Source organism: Mytilus galloprovincialis, chromosome 14 (assembly GCF_965363235.1).
Source record: "Mytilus galloprovincialis chromosome 14, xbMytGall1.hap1.1, whole genome shotgun sequence".
Classification (NCBI taxonomy): Eukaryota; Metazoa; Mollusca; class Bivalvia; order Mytilida; family Mytilidae; genus Mytilus; species Mytilus galloprovincialis.
Window position 1 is genome coordinate 237984 of NC_134851.1, and position 18079 is coordinate 256062.

Here is an 18079-nt window from a genome sequence, read left to right on the forward strand (position 1 = left end):
AGATTTCTGTAAATTCCCAACTTGTATGTTACAGTATTATCATCTATACATAGTTCTGGTCAGTTGTCCACTTTGGTTATAACCCACCTTTCTTAAACTATTATTACTTTGCTGTTTATGACTGTCAACTTTTTGGCAATTTTTGATTTTGAAACATCAATCTTTGAATATACTATCATAAATAGAGCCAATTTTTATCCATAATATTACAATTATTTTAAAAAATAAGCGAAAAAAACCTGATTTTATTTTAAGACCTTTATTTTCTGACTGACCAAAAAATAACTGACCATAACTATGTGATATAAACATAAAACATGTGAATGTAAACAATATAAAGCATGATTTACCTCTCTTAGTACAAGCTTTCCACTTCCTCGTCAAAGGACTGTCCTCTACCTGACCTGTAATATAATGTGGATTATCTCCCTTTAGTTGTGATTTTTTTTTCTTTCTAAATCTGTCTTTTATATTTCAAATCTTCAAATATTTTATTGAAAAGTTTTTTAACTGAGGATTCATTTATTTTCAATGGTAACAATTTTGGTGCATTGATGAAAACTAGCATTTTTGTGGATATTTAATTTTGTGGTTTTGTCAAAGCCTGCATATATTCTTTTAGCAAATATGTACCCACAATTTCCATGAAAAATTGAAATCCAATTAAAATTAATGAATCCACAGTACTTGCAATTACAATTGAAAGCACTTTACCTAAAAAAATAAAATAGATTCCAAGTTTTGACCTTTCTAAAGTGTTTTACATACTAGTCTTTTGTCATTGGTGGAAAGTTGTCTTTTTGGTAATGCTACAAAAACATTATTTTATAAGTGTAGTATTCCGATCACTTATAGACTAATAGTCAAACATAATCATCCCTTTTTCTGATACAAGTCAGTGAATTTTTCAATATATATACAATAAAATAATTGATAAAACTGTCAAATGAAAATGTATTTTAAATAAATCAAAATTCAAATAGTGACAGTTCAAATTTCAACTGAAGACAAAATTATTTCAAAAACTCTGTGATAGCACAAGTCAATCCGTTCCAGAGATTTGTAATAAAAAATGTATACAAGTTTATTTTTGTATCAGGATGTTTTTGTTGCAAATAGTGACCGTTCAAATTACCACTCAAGATAATATCAATTTCAAAAACACTGTAATAGCAAAGGTCAATCATTTTCACAGAAACATATACGAGAATATTTTCGTGTCAGGATGTGCTTGCAGTTTGATTCTCAGAAGAGAAGTTAATCATTTCTGTGTTCATTGGTCATATTTCACACAATCAAGTATTTAGATACTATTTGTTTTTTTCATAGTACAACAAATAAATGAGTGCACATCAATTGACAGACAATTACCCGCCAGTTTATGAGCGACTGTGAACGTCTTAGCGTCGGTTTCTTCTACTCTTCCCTTCCATCCCACCTGAGCTGTGTTCAGTAGATTGAGACGATCAGCTATACTAGATGGACGTGCCATGGAAGCACCTACTTTCTCCCGTAGTTTGACCTCCATCGGTGACTGCTCTATATCTGAAGGCTTTTGTACCCTTTTTTTCCATTCTTCCTCTCCACTTTGCTTCAGTAAATTCAGCCTAAATAAGGTTAAACATACTGTAAATTGTTAAACTTTAAAATTGAGAATGGAAATGGGGAATGTGCAAAAGAGACAACAACCCGACCATAGAAAAAAAACAACAGCAGAAGGTCAACAGGTCTTCAATGTAGCGAGAAATTACCGCACCCGGAGGCGTCCATTTAACTGGCCCCTAAACAAATATATACTAGTTCAGTGATAATGAACGCCATGCTAATTTCCAAATTGTACACAAGAAACTAAAATTAAAATAATACAAGACTAACAAAGGCCAGAGGCTTTGCCTGTATTCATAATAGCAATAGTTCAACAGAAGATAAATGCATGAAAATAAAGAATTGTTCTAGAACGGTAAAAATGACACTACCAAATTTCTAATTTGATCTGTGTGTTGTGGTAATAAGCATTGTGTTTAAGTTTCATAACATTTGGGTGCTGCAAACTTCAGTTAGAGAACGGAAATGAATTCAACATTTTTTCCATTTGTAAATGAGCATAACTCTACAACGGTAAAAATGACATCACAGAAATGTAAACTTGATTTGTGTTTTGTGGTATTAGTATTGTGTATAAGCTTCATAACATTTGGTTGAGGCAAACTTAAGTTAGTGAACAGAAATGATAAATTCAGCAATTTTTCCATTTGTAAAGGGGCATATCTCTAAAATGATAAAAGAGACCTCATCAAAATTCAAACTTGATCTGTGTTTTTGGTAATAAGCATTGTATATAAGTTTCATAACATTTGGTTGAGACAAACTAAAGTTATAGAACAGAAACCAATTTTGGGACATATGTATGTATAGAGGCTCAAGGGTTAAACTTTATGCCCCCTCCACTACGGCAAGGGCATAATTACTCGGAAAGATTAAGCAACAATGACCCTCACCTATCCTGTAGACTCCCACTCCTTGAGACGTCCGAATCAATTTCAGCATCTCGTTTCTCCTCTGGTGTAATAGGCTGAGTTTTATGTCGACCAGTATATTTAAATTTTCTAGGTGTTTCTGGAGATTTTTCTTGTGCAGCATCAGCTGGCTGAGTCAAGTATCTGAAAGACAAATATATACTCTATCTGATTGTTGGTGAAATCAATTCCAAGAAACAAGCATTAAAAATACATATATAACATTCAAAATTCTGTCTTTATCATGACTGCATATGCATATATTGTTTATTATTAGACCTGGCCTTGCAGTCATAAAATTATCTCCTACGTCATCCGGGTGTATTAGGGTCACCAGAGCTGTGCAGATTAAATCATTTTTACTGACTTGCTTGGTCAATAACTATAACAAAGATCATATCAAAGGGAACATGTGTACTAAGAAGGGGGTCGGAGGGGTCTTGATCCTGAAATCCCGGACTAAAAAACATGAAATCCTGAGGTGCAGAATTTAAAGAAATTTAAATCCTGACAGCCCAAAATTTGAAAAAAGAAATTCTCGGATCCCGAAAGGGTCCATCCCGAAATCCCAAGATTAAAAACATCTGATCCCGACGTCCCATAAAAGCTCCTGTCTCCCCTACTAAGTTTCAAGTTCAACAAAAACTAATTACTTGATCAAAAACTTTAACCTCAAGCAGGACAGACGGACAGATGAACTGACAAACCGTTGAAACGAACGGACGCACAGACGAGAAAACATAATGCACATAAATGGGGCATAAAAATACACACTGATCAATCTAAGTGGTTTTGTCAGTGATGAACATGATAATTACACTTAATATAATTAGATTTGTAAACCAGATAAAATGGTCACTTAAATTTGTGGAATAATAAGTCTACTAACTCTCCGACCAAATATATAATTATCTACGACTTACATTTGTGGAATAATAAGTCTACTAACTCTCCGGCCAGATATATAATTATCTACGACTTACATTTGTGGAATAATAAGTCTACTAACTCTCCGACCCAATATATAATTATCTACGACTTACATTTGTGGAATAATTAGTCTAATTAATTATCTATGACTTACATTTGTGGAATAATAAGTCTACTAACTCTCCTGCCAGATATATAAGTATCTACATCCATTTTTTGTGAAAACATTTTATTCCAGTCAGGAGTAGCAATCTGCTGTGCACCAGGACTACTTGAGGTCTCACAGACTGAGGGACTAGTCCACTATCATAAGGTCATTTAATTAAATTGAAAACATGTCCACAAAGGGGATTTTATTATTTATTTATTTTCCCTATTTATTTTTCAAATAATTTAATATGTTCATCAATTCATAATAAATATTTACTCAAATATAAAATTCTGTATTCTTCTATTTTTGTAAATAAATTAAATATTTAACCTTTAATTTTTTAAATTTTGGAACCCCTTTAATGGGCCTCGACCTGTGATGTAAAAAACAAAGTGTTCACATCCTTATACTGAGTGATCAATAGTTCAATACATGTCATAGATCTAACCTTAGTCAATAGGTTGTTAAATAACCCAATCCTGTTAAAGCCTAAAGGTACATGTTAACAACTCGTCAACAATCAATTAAAATAACAATTAAAACTAATTAGTGGTAATTAAAGATACTTATATATTGAATAAATACAACAATTGAAAACACAACTTTCAATAAACTGGTTGGACAGAAAATTATGACTTATAGCCAGTGGCCAATATTACATATATTATTTCAACATGTAACATCCAAACTCACTTTTCACTTTTCACCAACCTTCTCTCTTTTCACTATTCATTATCTAACGGTTATTTTTCATTGGTGGAGGAGGCCAGAGTGCCTAAAGAGAGCCACAGACCTCTCGCAGGAAAACTAGTAAAGAGCACTTGTCATTAGTAGGGTAAAAATTCAAAATCCTAAGCATTGACAGGTTAGTGATATAACGAAACTTCCTAGACCACTTGACCACCGAGGCCCCAACTAATCTTAGACCATAACAATAAAATCATACCTTTCTTTGTCAGCAGGATCCCTCCCTCGTCTTGTCTTGGCTACATTTCCTACTTCCTCTACGACCTCTGAGTTTAACTCCAGTGTAAGGGACACCTCAACCTCGACTGATACGTCTTCCTCCTCAGAACTTTTATGTAAAATGCTGTGAAGTTTCTCCTCCTTTACCTCCCTCGAGGGCGATTTTTTCATTGAGCTTTTTTCGGGCTCGTTGACTTTTGTTTCAAAACTACTTTCCTTTTTGAGAATGCCTTTCGGTTCAGAACACAATTCTAGAGATTTGTCTTTCTTTAACATGCCCCTTACATCCCCACTTTTTTCAACCGTTTCCGTGTGTTTAAGTATAGGTGTCAGATGCAAGTCCTCTTCAATTGATTTCCGTTTCTTGTCGAAGTCCTTAGATTTCACAGGATCATCTAATGCATCAAGATGTTTTAATATTGGTTTAACCTCTTCACTTTTATGTTTTCTTTCGGAACTTTCACTTTTACGTAGAATTGCTTTAACTGACTCTTCACTACCATGACGATGAGTCTTCTCTTCATCCTCATGTTTAAGAATCGGCTTCTTAGACTTTTTGTCGGTGTCTTGTAATTTTTCCTCATCATGTTTTAAGATTGGTTTAACAGATTTTTTATCGTCATCTTTCGTCCTGATTTCCTCTTCATGTTTAAGAATGCTCCTTTGTTCTGTATGTTTAGTTTCAGTAGAAGACGCATCATCTGTGTGTTTTAAGATGCTATGGTGTTCTGTGTCAGCAGCATGAATATGATCAGGTTTTAGAATACTTTTCACGTCTGTATCTGGAGTTTTAGCTTGTTTGTCTTTTAAGATACTATGACTCACCGACGTTTCTGTCACCTTTTCAGCAGACTTTAAAATACCTGAAAAAAAGTGTGAAAACATGAAGAATAATAGATGATTTACAGATAAAAGTGAAGACCTTAAGCTGCCATTAAAGATACAAATTTGCCATCCGGTAATAAACAACAGAAAATTTTAAAGGAGGCAAAATTACTGTTACATTGATAAACATTACTGGTAAAATCTTTTTGAAAAAACTGTGGGGGGAAGTCATGTCAAAGGTAGTGTATACTGTCATTTTGGATTGTACAATACCAGAAAATAATCAGTCTAGTTCTCTGCTGAAATCTTCAAATTTTAAGACAGATTTACAATTTCTGTGTGACTGATTTGTTTGTATAAAGAACAACAAGTAATTCATTGCATTATCCAAAATTTAAAACACAACTTAACATTTATGTTTTCTAGAATCAAATTTTCAGCTTTGCCATTTAAGGGGAGATAACTTTTAATAGTATTTTTTTATACTGTCAGATAGGCTTTTCGTCTACAAAAGACTTGTCAGTGACGCTTGAATCAGAAAAAGTTTCAAAGTCTATAAAATTACAACTCTGTCTTATGACAATTAGTTTACTTTATTTGTAAGCTGGGAATATGTTCTTAAGGAATGTCATTCTTAACAGGAATTACACTTAATCACATTTTAATAGACACTTCAAACTTTTGACATCAAGCTTCATTAAGGGACTACTGATATAAAATGTCCTTTTACATGTTTTAGAAATATGAATATAAATAGATTTCTGTTAAGAGGGTACTTATCTTCAGAGGACAATCTTAAACATCTTGAAAGTTCTCTGATAGAAAATATCTTAATATATAATATTTGACATAATCAATTAAACTTTTCTTTTATAGTTAACAATCCCTTATATGGCACCTGGCTGCCTAATTACAGAAGTCACTAAATCAGATGTTAACATATGTAATGTGACACTTGACTTTTTCTAAAGAAGAAACACATCTGGTGCAACCAAGTTCAGTACATGTTATACGAAGTTAAGAGTTTTTCAATCTTGAGTTTTCTGTGCTGAATTTTGTGTTTTGTTTATCTTGTCTTTTTTTTAAAATTCAGCCACAGAATTGTCTGTTTTAATCTGACCAAGGAACAGTACATATGTTCCTGATCTGACTTTTCACTGCACCTTTGTATCATATTTGTTGTTTTTCTTTTTTTAATACGTTTTTTTGTCTTTGTTTTGGGAAGATGTGAGGGGGTTACACTTATTGGCCATACTCAAAGTTCCACACTATCTGTGGACGTATATGTATTGACCAATCAAATTATTATGACCATAAACAACATACCTGAATTTTTCTTTGAGTCTTCAGACAAATCACCCATTGACCCATGTCTTGATGATGACCTTGACCCTGGTTGCGAAAGTGAGGCTTCAGCATGTTTGGCCATGACCTCACGCTGGCAACTCAGAGAGAGACCTTTTAATATTTCTGGGTCAGGTGGTTTGGCTAAACTCATGGCCAAGGGGGAGATTTTAGCTGCCTTTTCTACCTCCTCAAATGTAACTGGCTGAAATACAAAATAAAATGGTTGATATAATTCAATATAGGTGTAGTCCAGGAACAGCTTATGGTAACCAAGAAATTAGAAGTGTCCTGAAATTGTCCTGTTCCAATACTTTATGAACAGGAAAACAATGAATGTATATTTGTGTTGATTTCCTGAACAAAAATTCTAAGACAGAAAGAACAATATAGCGACGTGGGTTTTGTTCATTGTTGAGGACCATTACAAGGCCTTCTGTTACATAAATCCATATTATACATGTGGGACTTGGACGGATAGGTTTTCTAAACATCTTAGTTTGACAATTGTACAAGGGGTGCTAAACAACCATTGACCTAAGCCATGAGGGTCTCTCGTAGTCTGAAAACCTTAGTTTTATATAGAGACCACTTGTAGAGTGATTAATGGAATATGTTTTAATAATGGATTGATTCTTAATATATTTCAAGGATAAAAGAATACTGTGGGTTCACTTATTTTCGTGGATATCAATTTTCGTGGATTAAGGAAAACTCACATGTTAAGGATATTTAATTTTGTGGTTTTTCAGAAGATTGCATACAAGCCTATAGGAAATTTGTCATTCGTTGAACACTTAATTTCGTGGTTCACCTTTAACCACGAAATCCACGAAAAATTGGTATTTAACGAATAATAATGAATCCACGGTATGGGTTAACCAATAAGAAACAGCTCCTTTCATAAACATTACAATTTGCCATTTCAGAACCTAATGCATCCTGGGTAATATTTCAAAAAAAGTGTACACCAAAACGTCCTTGGTTGAAAATGTCATAAACAATGGAAATTTAACCAATGACGAGATGTTATTTTCATTTTGGTGTAGGAACAATGAGATTACCCATAGTCCTCTAGTTTCTGAAAAGGCGAATTGAAACGCAAAGAAAACAATACTTTTATCATTGTTCTTCATTTTTTACTATTCTTTTCCTTACGATATATTGGTATGTCACTACATGGAGATATTTCATTCTTTAAAAACATGTTTTCGTGACATTTCCATCATGACAGTTTTCTGACCTACATATTTTTGACATAAATTACTTTTTGACACTACAAGGATTAACAGATAAATAAGCAGAAGACATCATTTACTAAGAATGTCATAATAGTTTATTAAAGTACATAATCTAGGTGTAACTTCCTGTCTTTTTACTTAGTCTTTACAACTACGTCAATGATTATAATACTAAGATAGTTCACAGCTAACGTTACGACCATTTATGTGAGAGATGTCTATAAGGTGTGCATGTTGCTAGACATTTAGTTTCTGTGTAGTATAGTGCAGACTGCTTTTGCATGTATTGGTGTAATTTCCAGTACCGATATTATCCCCAGTTTTGGATAGGATTGATGTTGCGTAGAGGTTGATGTCTTGTGTGATTTTTTTTCACACCTATTTTTTCATTTTTTATTTCATTCAATTTTCATTGGTCTTTTTTCTTATGTTGAATTTCATCTTCATGGTTTTTTTAAGCCTAGGGTTCAAGTTTCTTAATGCGAAGTTCCTGTCTGATGTTTTGAGGACTATTTTTGTCTTTTAATGATATTTGTGTGAAAGGGCATTTCAGTGTACACAATGTAATAAAATAAATGCAAGATTAAGATTCCAGGTGTAATAATCTCCTACCTGTGTACTGAAGCGTGAAGCTAACTTCCTGTTTTTCCGCCTGGCTACAGGTGGTGGAACCTTGGACTTTTCTGCAGGTTTTTCTTCTTTTTTCAAGTTCTGGAATAATTGAACCTTTTCTGCTAAACTCCGTCTAAAATTAACACATGATAAAATGTACAAGAGAAATAAGACAAAAACAAAAGTGAATATTGGATCCATTTTGTATGATATAGTAAAAACAAATGATGATAAATCTCCTTCTTGTGTTAAAGTCCTGAGAAAACAAAACTGTTATTTGTCATTTCGACTAACATGTCTGAATTATCCAGTAGCCAGAGTCGATTAACGCTACATAATATTTCCTACAACATGTCCTTAGCTTCAGTTTAACATTAAAAACCTGTTTTTACACTATTTTTATAAAGGAAACCACAAGTATCCTTCCTGTCTATTAATCCTACAAATAGCCAGGAAAATTACTTGTATCTTAAAACATTAACATGTGCAAGCTTTAGCCAGGAAATGTCTTATTCTTAGAAACGACGGCCTTTATAAATACAGTAAGTTAAAGCCTTTAATTTATGATTGATAATGGGAATTCATAAATGTATGTGATGTTTATATTATTGCAACAGATTGGTTTAGCAAAAATAAAAAATGATAATTTGAATTTTGATAGCAAGTTATTCATATGCAACATTTCCTTAAATTCAAATCATAAATCTTCCATTTTTAGATATTGTTCAAAAATCATAAAAATGCAAAACATTGTAAGAGATTCCAAGGAACCCTGTGTCTCCCCTGCGATTGCTGCTATATTATGAACTCACTGGAAAAGTGTAATGTTGTAAAATACAGAATTTAGAAACTTTAGACACTTATTTCCTAGTCTTGAATATTAGATTGTGTCCAAGTGTCATGACATTATCCATGAAGGTTTACAAATTATCATGACAACAAAACTTAACCTAAATGTTGACATCATCAACGCTGATGACGCTGATGGAATCTTAGGGATCGCTATGTCCTGCTTTCATTAAATAAGTTTTGCAGGCTTGACAAAAAATGGATGCTTAAAATTAAAATATGTAAATAAAATAGTGAATTGAAACGAATAGTGTCTATTACAAAATTTCAACAACCTGTCCAAAAAAAAAGCAAAAAGTCTGAGGCTGCTAAATGATTCAAATGAATAAAAACTTTTAAGGCTGTATTTTTTTCAGTCGGACATGAATATATTTTGTGGACATCAATATATTTAGATTTTTCTCAGGTGGACATAGATTTATTTCGTGGACACCTATATCTATATATTTTGATTTAAGATCTCCATAATCAAAGAACTACACACAACTGACTCACAACTATGAGAAAGTTTATAAAAGTTGTTGAACCGACTTAAAAACACTTAAACATTATACAATAACAAATACCAGTACAACATTTACACGAAAGCGTGAAAAAAAACCAACACAACTACTACAATGTTACCTTCAATTTGTCAAGTTTATAAACAAACACTACACTCAAACACTCAAACAGTGATTAAAATAAAAACAAATAAATCTTGTACAATAAATATTGTAACAGCCTGGTTTGTCTATAACTTGTAAGTTTTTGCCATGTTAAAACATAATTAATGTGGATGTCAACTTTTAAACCTATGTTGATAAACATCAGACTGATTTATATGAAATCAACACAATATCTAACATTAAATGAATGACTTAATATAGGTATGTCCTACAATACAGATTGTTAATCTTAAAAATAAAACAATTTAAAGTTCTTGGTTTAATGTTTAGGATATATATATCCAACATGAAAATTTGATGAACTAGGTGTTCTCCTATGTTGTTAGGAGCTTAAAACAAAATTTCAAAATGCCTTCATTCTTCCTTGTTTTATATTTTGAAATTAAAAGTATTTCAAGTCAGGCTTCACAAAATTCTGCCATGCCAGTTGTGACGTTACATTTGCTTGATCAATAAAAATATGTAATCCTTGAATTGTAAATATAAAGAGGATCATATCCCACCCACCTTCATTCAGCCCAAGGTGCTCATTGACATTAAAAATCTTTATTATTAAAGTTTATAAAACAATAAACATTAGTCTTACCTTATAGGACAAGAAACCTTATTTCCCTCTCTCTAACACACAACACATCAAACTATATAAACCTCATAAAACATCTACATTGTGTAATAAAACACATGGCTCATATCTCAATGTAGGCCAGCTACTTGTTAGAGAGAACTATGTGGGTGACATTCAATTTTATGTCAGTCGACAAGAGATCCTTAAAAAACATGGCTACTTTTTTTTATCAAAACTTGTTGATTCTAGTTATCTTTTTTTGGTTTAATAATGATTTATATTCGACTGAGGAAATAGTATATACCTACACATGCTACTAATATCTGTAAACAAAGTCAATTTTATCTTTAAATATCATGACCTATATGGTATTATTAACTATAAGTTCTATAGAGGCCATTGAAACGGGTGTTTTGTTCTATATTTTTATATAAATGTCTTGTTTTTGGATTGAAAATGAAATAGGCGCAAAGACAGTGAAAGTACTTCAGATTCCGTAGTATAAACTACTAATAAGTCCCTTTTTACTTTCTATGGATCACTTAAGAAGGGGGGGGTGTTAGAGGGGGAGGTTAAGTTAGCTGCTCCCCCTTTTTAAGGGAAAAAAACGTTGATTATATAGGGAATCTCTGAGGCATGACTGGCACAACCCCCTCTTTGGTTGTAAATGCTTCCCTCCTTTCCCCTACAAAAATTTCTGAATCTCCCACTATGCACAGATATGTTCTGAAGGCACACACTGGATCTCTGATTTTTTGTCAAATTATAATGTTTTACCATGTTGACAGCATTATAACACCCGTAAGTATATTTTAGGGCCTCTGATAGATGAAATATAATATGTGCCTATATCAAATTTATCTTAATTCAATACAAAATTTGAAAATTTAATCCCTTATGGACTTATAAAGATAAACATACAAGAGATAGGGTCAATGGGGAACATATATTTCATGAAAAAAGAAGTATTTCAGAAAGGTTATACATTTTTAATTAGTCAATCTAGCATAAATTTGGCCCTAACCTGAAAGTAATTGCAACAGAAGATTTTTAAGTTTTAATCTTTAGCATAATATACCCCAAATATATACAGAAAAAAGTCCCATAAAATCTAACTTGAGGAAGACTAAAAAAATCTCCATTTAAAATTGCTATGGAGATTTGCATTGAAAAGGGAGATAACTCTTGCAAAAAAGGCAGAAATATCAATAAAAATTGATACAATATTATAACTTTACTTCTTCTATTCATCATAATGTATTGATTCTTGATTTTTTTATCGGTCTTTAGAGTATAACTAACAACTTTAAAGGTGTTTTCATATCTTTTATCAAGCTATAATTTAGATTTCGTAATTCATTTGTTGACCATTTATTGAATTTTTCAACATGTCAAGTTAAAGAATCTCTAATTTAATAAAAATAATTAAGCATGTATTCTTCTTTTTGTGGTTTAAAGTTTCTTAAGATAAGTAAGTTTCTAAAAAATATTATAATATACAGATATAAACAATACCAAATTTTCACATTATTTTTTCAAAATGGTCACAAAGCTTAAAATTTGCAATTTCTTTAATGAAAAATGCATGAAAAAAATAAAACTACCCATAACACTTCGGTTTTGTACATTACATGAGCAGAAGATTATATAATTTAGTTAAATACAAACTTATAACCTGATCAAAGTATCATACTTTACATAAATTTCAAGAAAAACAACCAAAAACTGACCAAAAAAGACTCATTTTGGTAAGAGTTATCTCCCCTTCCTATGTTAATTTCCATAGGAAATTAAAAATGCTGATTTTGAGTTTTCCTCAAGTTAGATTTTATTGGACATTTTCTGTGTATATAAAGGGAATAATGCTATAGATTAGAACTAAAACATTTTCTGTTGCAATTAGTTTGAGGTTAAATCTTAGTTTGACTGGACTAAATCCTGGTACCTTTGATAACTACTTACAGGTACTGATCCCTGAATAAGGACTGAAGTTTAACAAACAGAATTAACATCTTTTACTTGACATTTAACTAGACACCCTATACTAGTACATGTGGTAGACTCTCAGATAGGTATGGGTTCCTCCTGTCATTTTTTTCAAAAATTTCAAACATAAGAATGTTAAGCAAACTGTTTCCCTTACAAAATATGTTACACATAAAAAAATGTGTGTATTTTTCTGGAAAAAAACCTTGCACATTACACATGATATGTACAGTGAAAGACAATCAATGAAAAATAATTATCCAATGGCATACATATCACATCCAAATTTGCTATTACAACTTTCCTATACTAGCACATAGTTGTCTAATCTGGCCATAATTTCTTAAACCCTCTAAATAATACACAACATTATACATATTCTAGTGAAACAAACAAACAACACAAGTTTGGTTACATCAAAACAATAAACCTAAACCAGCAGGGAACATCTCAAAGTTATCATCTTCTATAATACGAAGTTGAGTACTTTTGAAACAGTCCCTGTAGCAATACTTACTTTTCTGATTGTGGTGAACTATAAAAATGTGTTTCAGATAAAATCAATAAATTTTAATCCATCTTTAAATTATTTCCTCTTAGTGAATATTGTACTTCCTGTTTAAACTTCAAACAGATATTTGTTCTGATGTTTGTTGGGCACATGTTAATGTACTTTATGACGATAACTACATAACTATTGAACGTGACAGAGAAATTCTATGTATAATAATCTTCCTGATATATGAATAACTTGAAGTGTTTTGTTCGTTTTTCGTCTAGTACGATTTTAAATTTGCCCATTTCGTATTTTACAACTTTATTGTACGATTTAAATTTGATGGGTCGTTATCTATGTGTAAACAACATTTTCTATGGTCTGTTTAGATGTGCAGAAAATTAATGTGGAAACTTAAACCGTATAAAATCTGAATACGATCACCCTGAAATCAGCACAGTACGAAATTACTTTCCAAGGTTATAGAAATTTTGTAAAAAAATATACACATCTATATATATGTATCTTTGTGTCAGGTATGATTTGCATGAAAAAGTTTTTTGACATTTTAAATCACACCATGAGATGCAGTAATTGAATACTTTTGAATAATTCAGTAAGTTCTTACCACATCCTGTTGTATACAATTGATCACCGTACCCGTTTAAAAAAAGTTATAATCATTCAAACTATTGTCAAATATTTCTTAACACCTGGGTCCTGGGTTTAAGGACAAGAAAAGAGGGATAATATAATATTTATCATTTACATTTGTTAGTAAAATATTTTAGTGATTTGTACCAATAGAGTTGAGACAATAAAAACATACTTTGATTTTTCATCATGGATTCCTTCATTTTCGTCCACATCAACAGCTTTTCTTTCTGCCTCAGTGACTTCCCCTTCTCCGTCTGCTATTTCTGCTGCTGAATGAACCTCGTCATCTGTTACTGGAAGTGTCCTTGACCTTTCTCTCTTCTTCCTGTCAATATAGCGCTTGGCTCCACTGGCACATTTCTTAGGTTTATCTTCGATGATATTTTTAAACATGGACGCCTTCGCTGAAACACTGAGACGAGCAGGATCATCCTCCATTAATTCAGCCTCTAAACTTAAACTTCGTGAACTGTCAGATCTGGCAGAATCGTACCCTCCTAAATCTGACCCGGACACAATTCCAGAATCGGCTTTAGAGTCCCTCATTCCACTGTGACGGGACTTTAATCTGTTGGACATTAATCTAATCTCTTCAGATTCTGGCACAGAGCCAAGTTCTGCTGCCGTAACAGGTAATGTTTTATGGCGAACACTACGACCCCTTCTTTTCCTCTGTAGGTGCTGAGGATATTCTGTTTTCCTGTATACTATCTGTTTATCTTGTTTACTGAATTGCTCAAACACATTTGATGAAGCTTTTCTTAAAACTTCTGCTCGGAAGGCTTGGACGGTGGCAAGGCTAAAAGAAACAAATAAATCTGACATTTTGAATGATGTTACTATAGGAACATGATCTTGGTTATAATTTATATCTATAGGAAATATTCAACAAAAGATCATAACACAGAGCAGATAAAGGAGAGATTTGTGGTCTTTCTGTATAACTTTAAAATGTGTGATTTCTCAAATGTTGATTAAAATAAGAAATTTATCTATGTATTAACTTAAAAAGATCGTTAACTGACTTTTAATGGTCATAATGCCATCTGAGTCCATCACATCTTCTTAAAATAAAAACATCTGCTCCGTTTCTGAAAGACATTTGATGAACTAGATCTTTTTATATGCTCTTTATTTTTTTTTCCAAATGTACAATGCTTCAGAATTTTTTTTTTCAAATAATAAATCATAAAAGTTATTTCAAATAACAGATCTTAAAAGTAATTTCAATATTAGAGCATTTCAAATTTTCCACAAATTCACTCTACTTTGGCATAATTATCTGAGAAGATGAGTTTTTAAAATTTTGATGATTGTTTTCCTGAGTTATCTCCCTTTGACCAAACTTGTTTCTACAGCAAAAATCAATCTATTTTTCCATCAAATGAAAGATATAAATTGCAAATTTTGGTAAAAAAAACCACAGTCAAATATCAAATATAAAAATGTTCTGTAATATTCGCAAATAATTGAGAAAAATTACAGAGTCCCATTTTTACCGATTTCAAACAAACTGTATTAGATTTTGATTTTTTTTCAAATATCTTGATTTAAAGTATCATTGAAAAGATATTAATTGTCCAAATACTCATCTGGTGCAGTACAACAAGTACCCTCAAGCTTAAATTTCATTTTGTTTTATTAACTGGTACCCTTGGCTTAAATTTCATTCTGCTTTATTAACTGGTACCCTAGTTTGTTTGTAACTTACTTTCCTGCCTCCTCTAACTCCTCAATGGTAACAGGCTGTGTCCTTGTCCTCCAATCATCTCTGGGACGTTTCTGAAAACTTTTACGTTTGTCTTGTACAGAGCTTGATCTCTGCTCGGCCAATGTATTCAGTTTCTGTAGCAAATTATTACCAGTTAAAGTTGAAGACTCGTCCTGATCAAAAGACTGAGAGGTTGAACTACTAGATCTGAAAAGAATAAGAAAATGGAATTACAAATTTTGTTGTAATACTCAACTGTCACATTTTTCACATTAATAAAAACATCACAATAATTTCTGAGTATAGAGTTACACTCTGTGAAAAAATCTAGCAGACCTATCCATCTTTTAGAGTAAATAAGAGTTTTGAATAAAAAAATCCCTTACTTAACCATGCAATTAAAGATATATAGCTAAATATTACAATGATATTACCTAGAGCACCCAATCTGTCCAGACCCTACTTAGGAAGCTGCTGCAGCATACTGTCTGTGTTTACTCTAGTTAATTGTCTAATCATAAATCAACAACAAGTACTAATGAATTACTGACCATCTGGACATCTGGACGTCAGGTCATAGGGGTCAGATTATTATCATATAGCACAAGGAATTAATGCATTGAAGTCAAACAAAAGAAAAACAGAAGATTCATTAATTATAATTATTCCTGTGTTATAAATTTGAGGATTTTATGACTTTAAACAAAATATATATACAAACATTGTAAATAAAGTGGATACAGAATTTGCTAAAACCAGTAGATTCATTAATTAAACCTGATCTACAAATTTGAGAATTACAGATATAGAATTTGTTAATACCATGAAATAATGTATCCATGAAAATAAAAAAATATTTCACAATATTTTATTTTTTCATGACATCATTGAGTAGGAATGGACTCAACCTGAGACTACTATAACACTCAACCAATCATAAACTATAGATACAAAAGGGGGGATAAAAACATAAGTGAAAAATAAGAATTTCAAATGCGATCGAAAACTGACAAAAATATCCCAAAAAGCAAAAGAATTTGCCTCAACAAACCTTCAAATATTTGTGAACAATATGTTCCTTTCTTCATGTTCTTATAGATGTATATACATTTCATCAAGATGCCTCTCGAGATGACAATCAGAACATCGTAGAATGGAGCCAAGAAAACACTCAATGATGTATATAAATCATGTGATGTCATGTTTGTGTATTGACTGTGGGGGAGATAATATGATGAATTATAAAAGTCTGCCAAAATCACTAAGTCTTGTATGTGGAGGAAGATCCTTGCATTTCCTCTTTGATTATGAGACTATTTCTTTTGTCAATACTTTATTTTATCTAGCTTTTAATATGTCGGTCTAGAAGCTTGTTCAAAATTTTCCTTCATGTATACCTTACTTTATAATTGGGTAATAAATGATATACCTCCCATAGGATGTTAAGTCACAAACAGCAAATCATAAGTATAGGAGTTACTGCCCCTGACTTAGATTATGATGTGACCGGAAATCCTCAATTGCAATTTAAAATAAATCAAACACAGATTGTATAGGGTAAATGCCCTTCAAAAAGACCATGATCTTGAAATGAATAGAAACACTTGCATGAAGCAGACAGGTATATAAAATACATAGTGTTTGCAAGTTAAGTTTGACCACTTTGTTTTAGGTCACCAGATATTAGTACCTTACCTATAAAAAGCAGAAAGTTTAGGAGTTGTTGCTCCTGACCTTGACTTTGGTGTTATTGGACATGACCTTGTTTCCTCTACCTTTGTAACTTACCTATAAAATGTAGAAAGTTTAGGAGTTGTTGCCCCTGACCTTGACTTTGGTGTTATAGGACATGACCTTGTTTCCTCTAACTTTGTTGCCATATGAAATATTCTCTCTGTAATTGAAGGCATTGGTACGTCCTGATTGTCATTGTCGTCGTGAGAAATACTCTTACGCTGTTCTTGTTCTCGTCTGAAATTACAAAATTAGAAAATATGGAATACTTTTATTAAAATAGTAGTCTTACTTCACAAAGCACTTTACATGCAGTATTTTAATTTTGTGGTTCCTGAAATTTTCTAAGTCCAACATATAATCAAATGTTAATACAATTATCTAGGTCTAAGTCCGACATATAATCAAATATGTTAATACAATTATCTAGGTCTAAGTCCGACATATAATCAAATATGTTAATACAATTATCTAGGTCCAAGTCCAACATATAATCAAATGTTAATACAATTATCTAGGTCCAAGTCCGACATATAATCAAATGTTAATACAATCATCTAGGTCCAAGTCCGACATATAATCAAATGTTAATACAATTATCTAGGTCCAAGTCCGACATATAATCAAATGTTAATACAATTATCTAGGTCCAAGTCCAACATATAATCAAATGTTAATACAATTATCTAGGTCCAAGTCCAACATATAATCAAGTGTTAATACAATTATCTAGGTCCAAGTCCGACATATAATCAAATGTTAATACAATCATCTAGGTCCAAGTCCGACATATAATCAAATGTTAATACAATTATCTAGGTCCAAGTC

General features: G+C 31.9%; 1 protein-coding gene across 8 annotated transcripts in view; it reads right to left on the reverse strand.

Annotated features, from left to right (window-relative positions):
- Positions 1-18079, reverse strand: part of LOC143059490 (uncharacterized) — a 136793-nt gene that overhangs the window by 16823 nt on the left and 101891 nt on the right. For 7 of the 8 annotated variants that reach the window (XR_012973487.1, XM_076233002.1, XM_076233003.1 and 4 more), the window contains 10 exons: positions 17306-17488; positions 15518-15724; positions 13979-14605; positions 13171-13188; positions 8586-8718; positions 6715-6937; positions 4544-5426; positions 2499-2660; positions 1372-1607; positions 351-404 (listed from right to left, as the gene is read on the reverse strand). Coding sequence is in view for 7 of the 8 variants with exons in the window: in XM_076233002.1 (XP_076089117.1) it covers positions 351-404; positions 1372-1607; positions 2499-2660; positions 4544-5426; positions 6715-6937; positions 8586-8718; positions 13171-13188; positions 13979-14605; positions 15518-15724; positions 17306-17488 (2726 nt within the window). In the remaining variant the exon portion in view is untranslated. The remainder of the gene's footprint in view (positions 1-350; positions 405-1371; positions 1608-2498; positions 2661-4543; positions 5427-6714; positions 6938-8585; positions 8719-13170; positions 13189-13978; positions 14606-15517; positions 15725-17305; positions 17489-18079) is intronic. The other variant, XM_076233000.1, reaches the window with a different exon arrangement.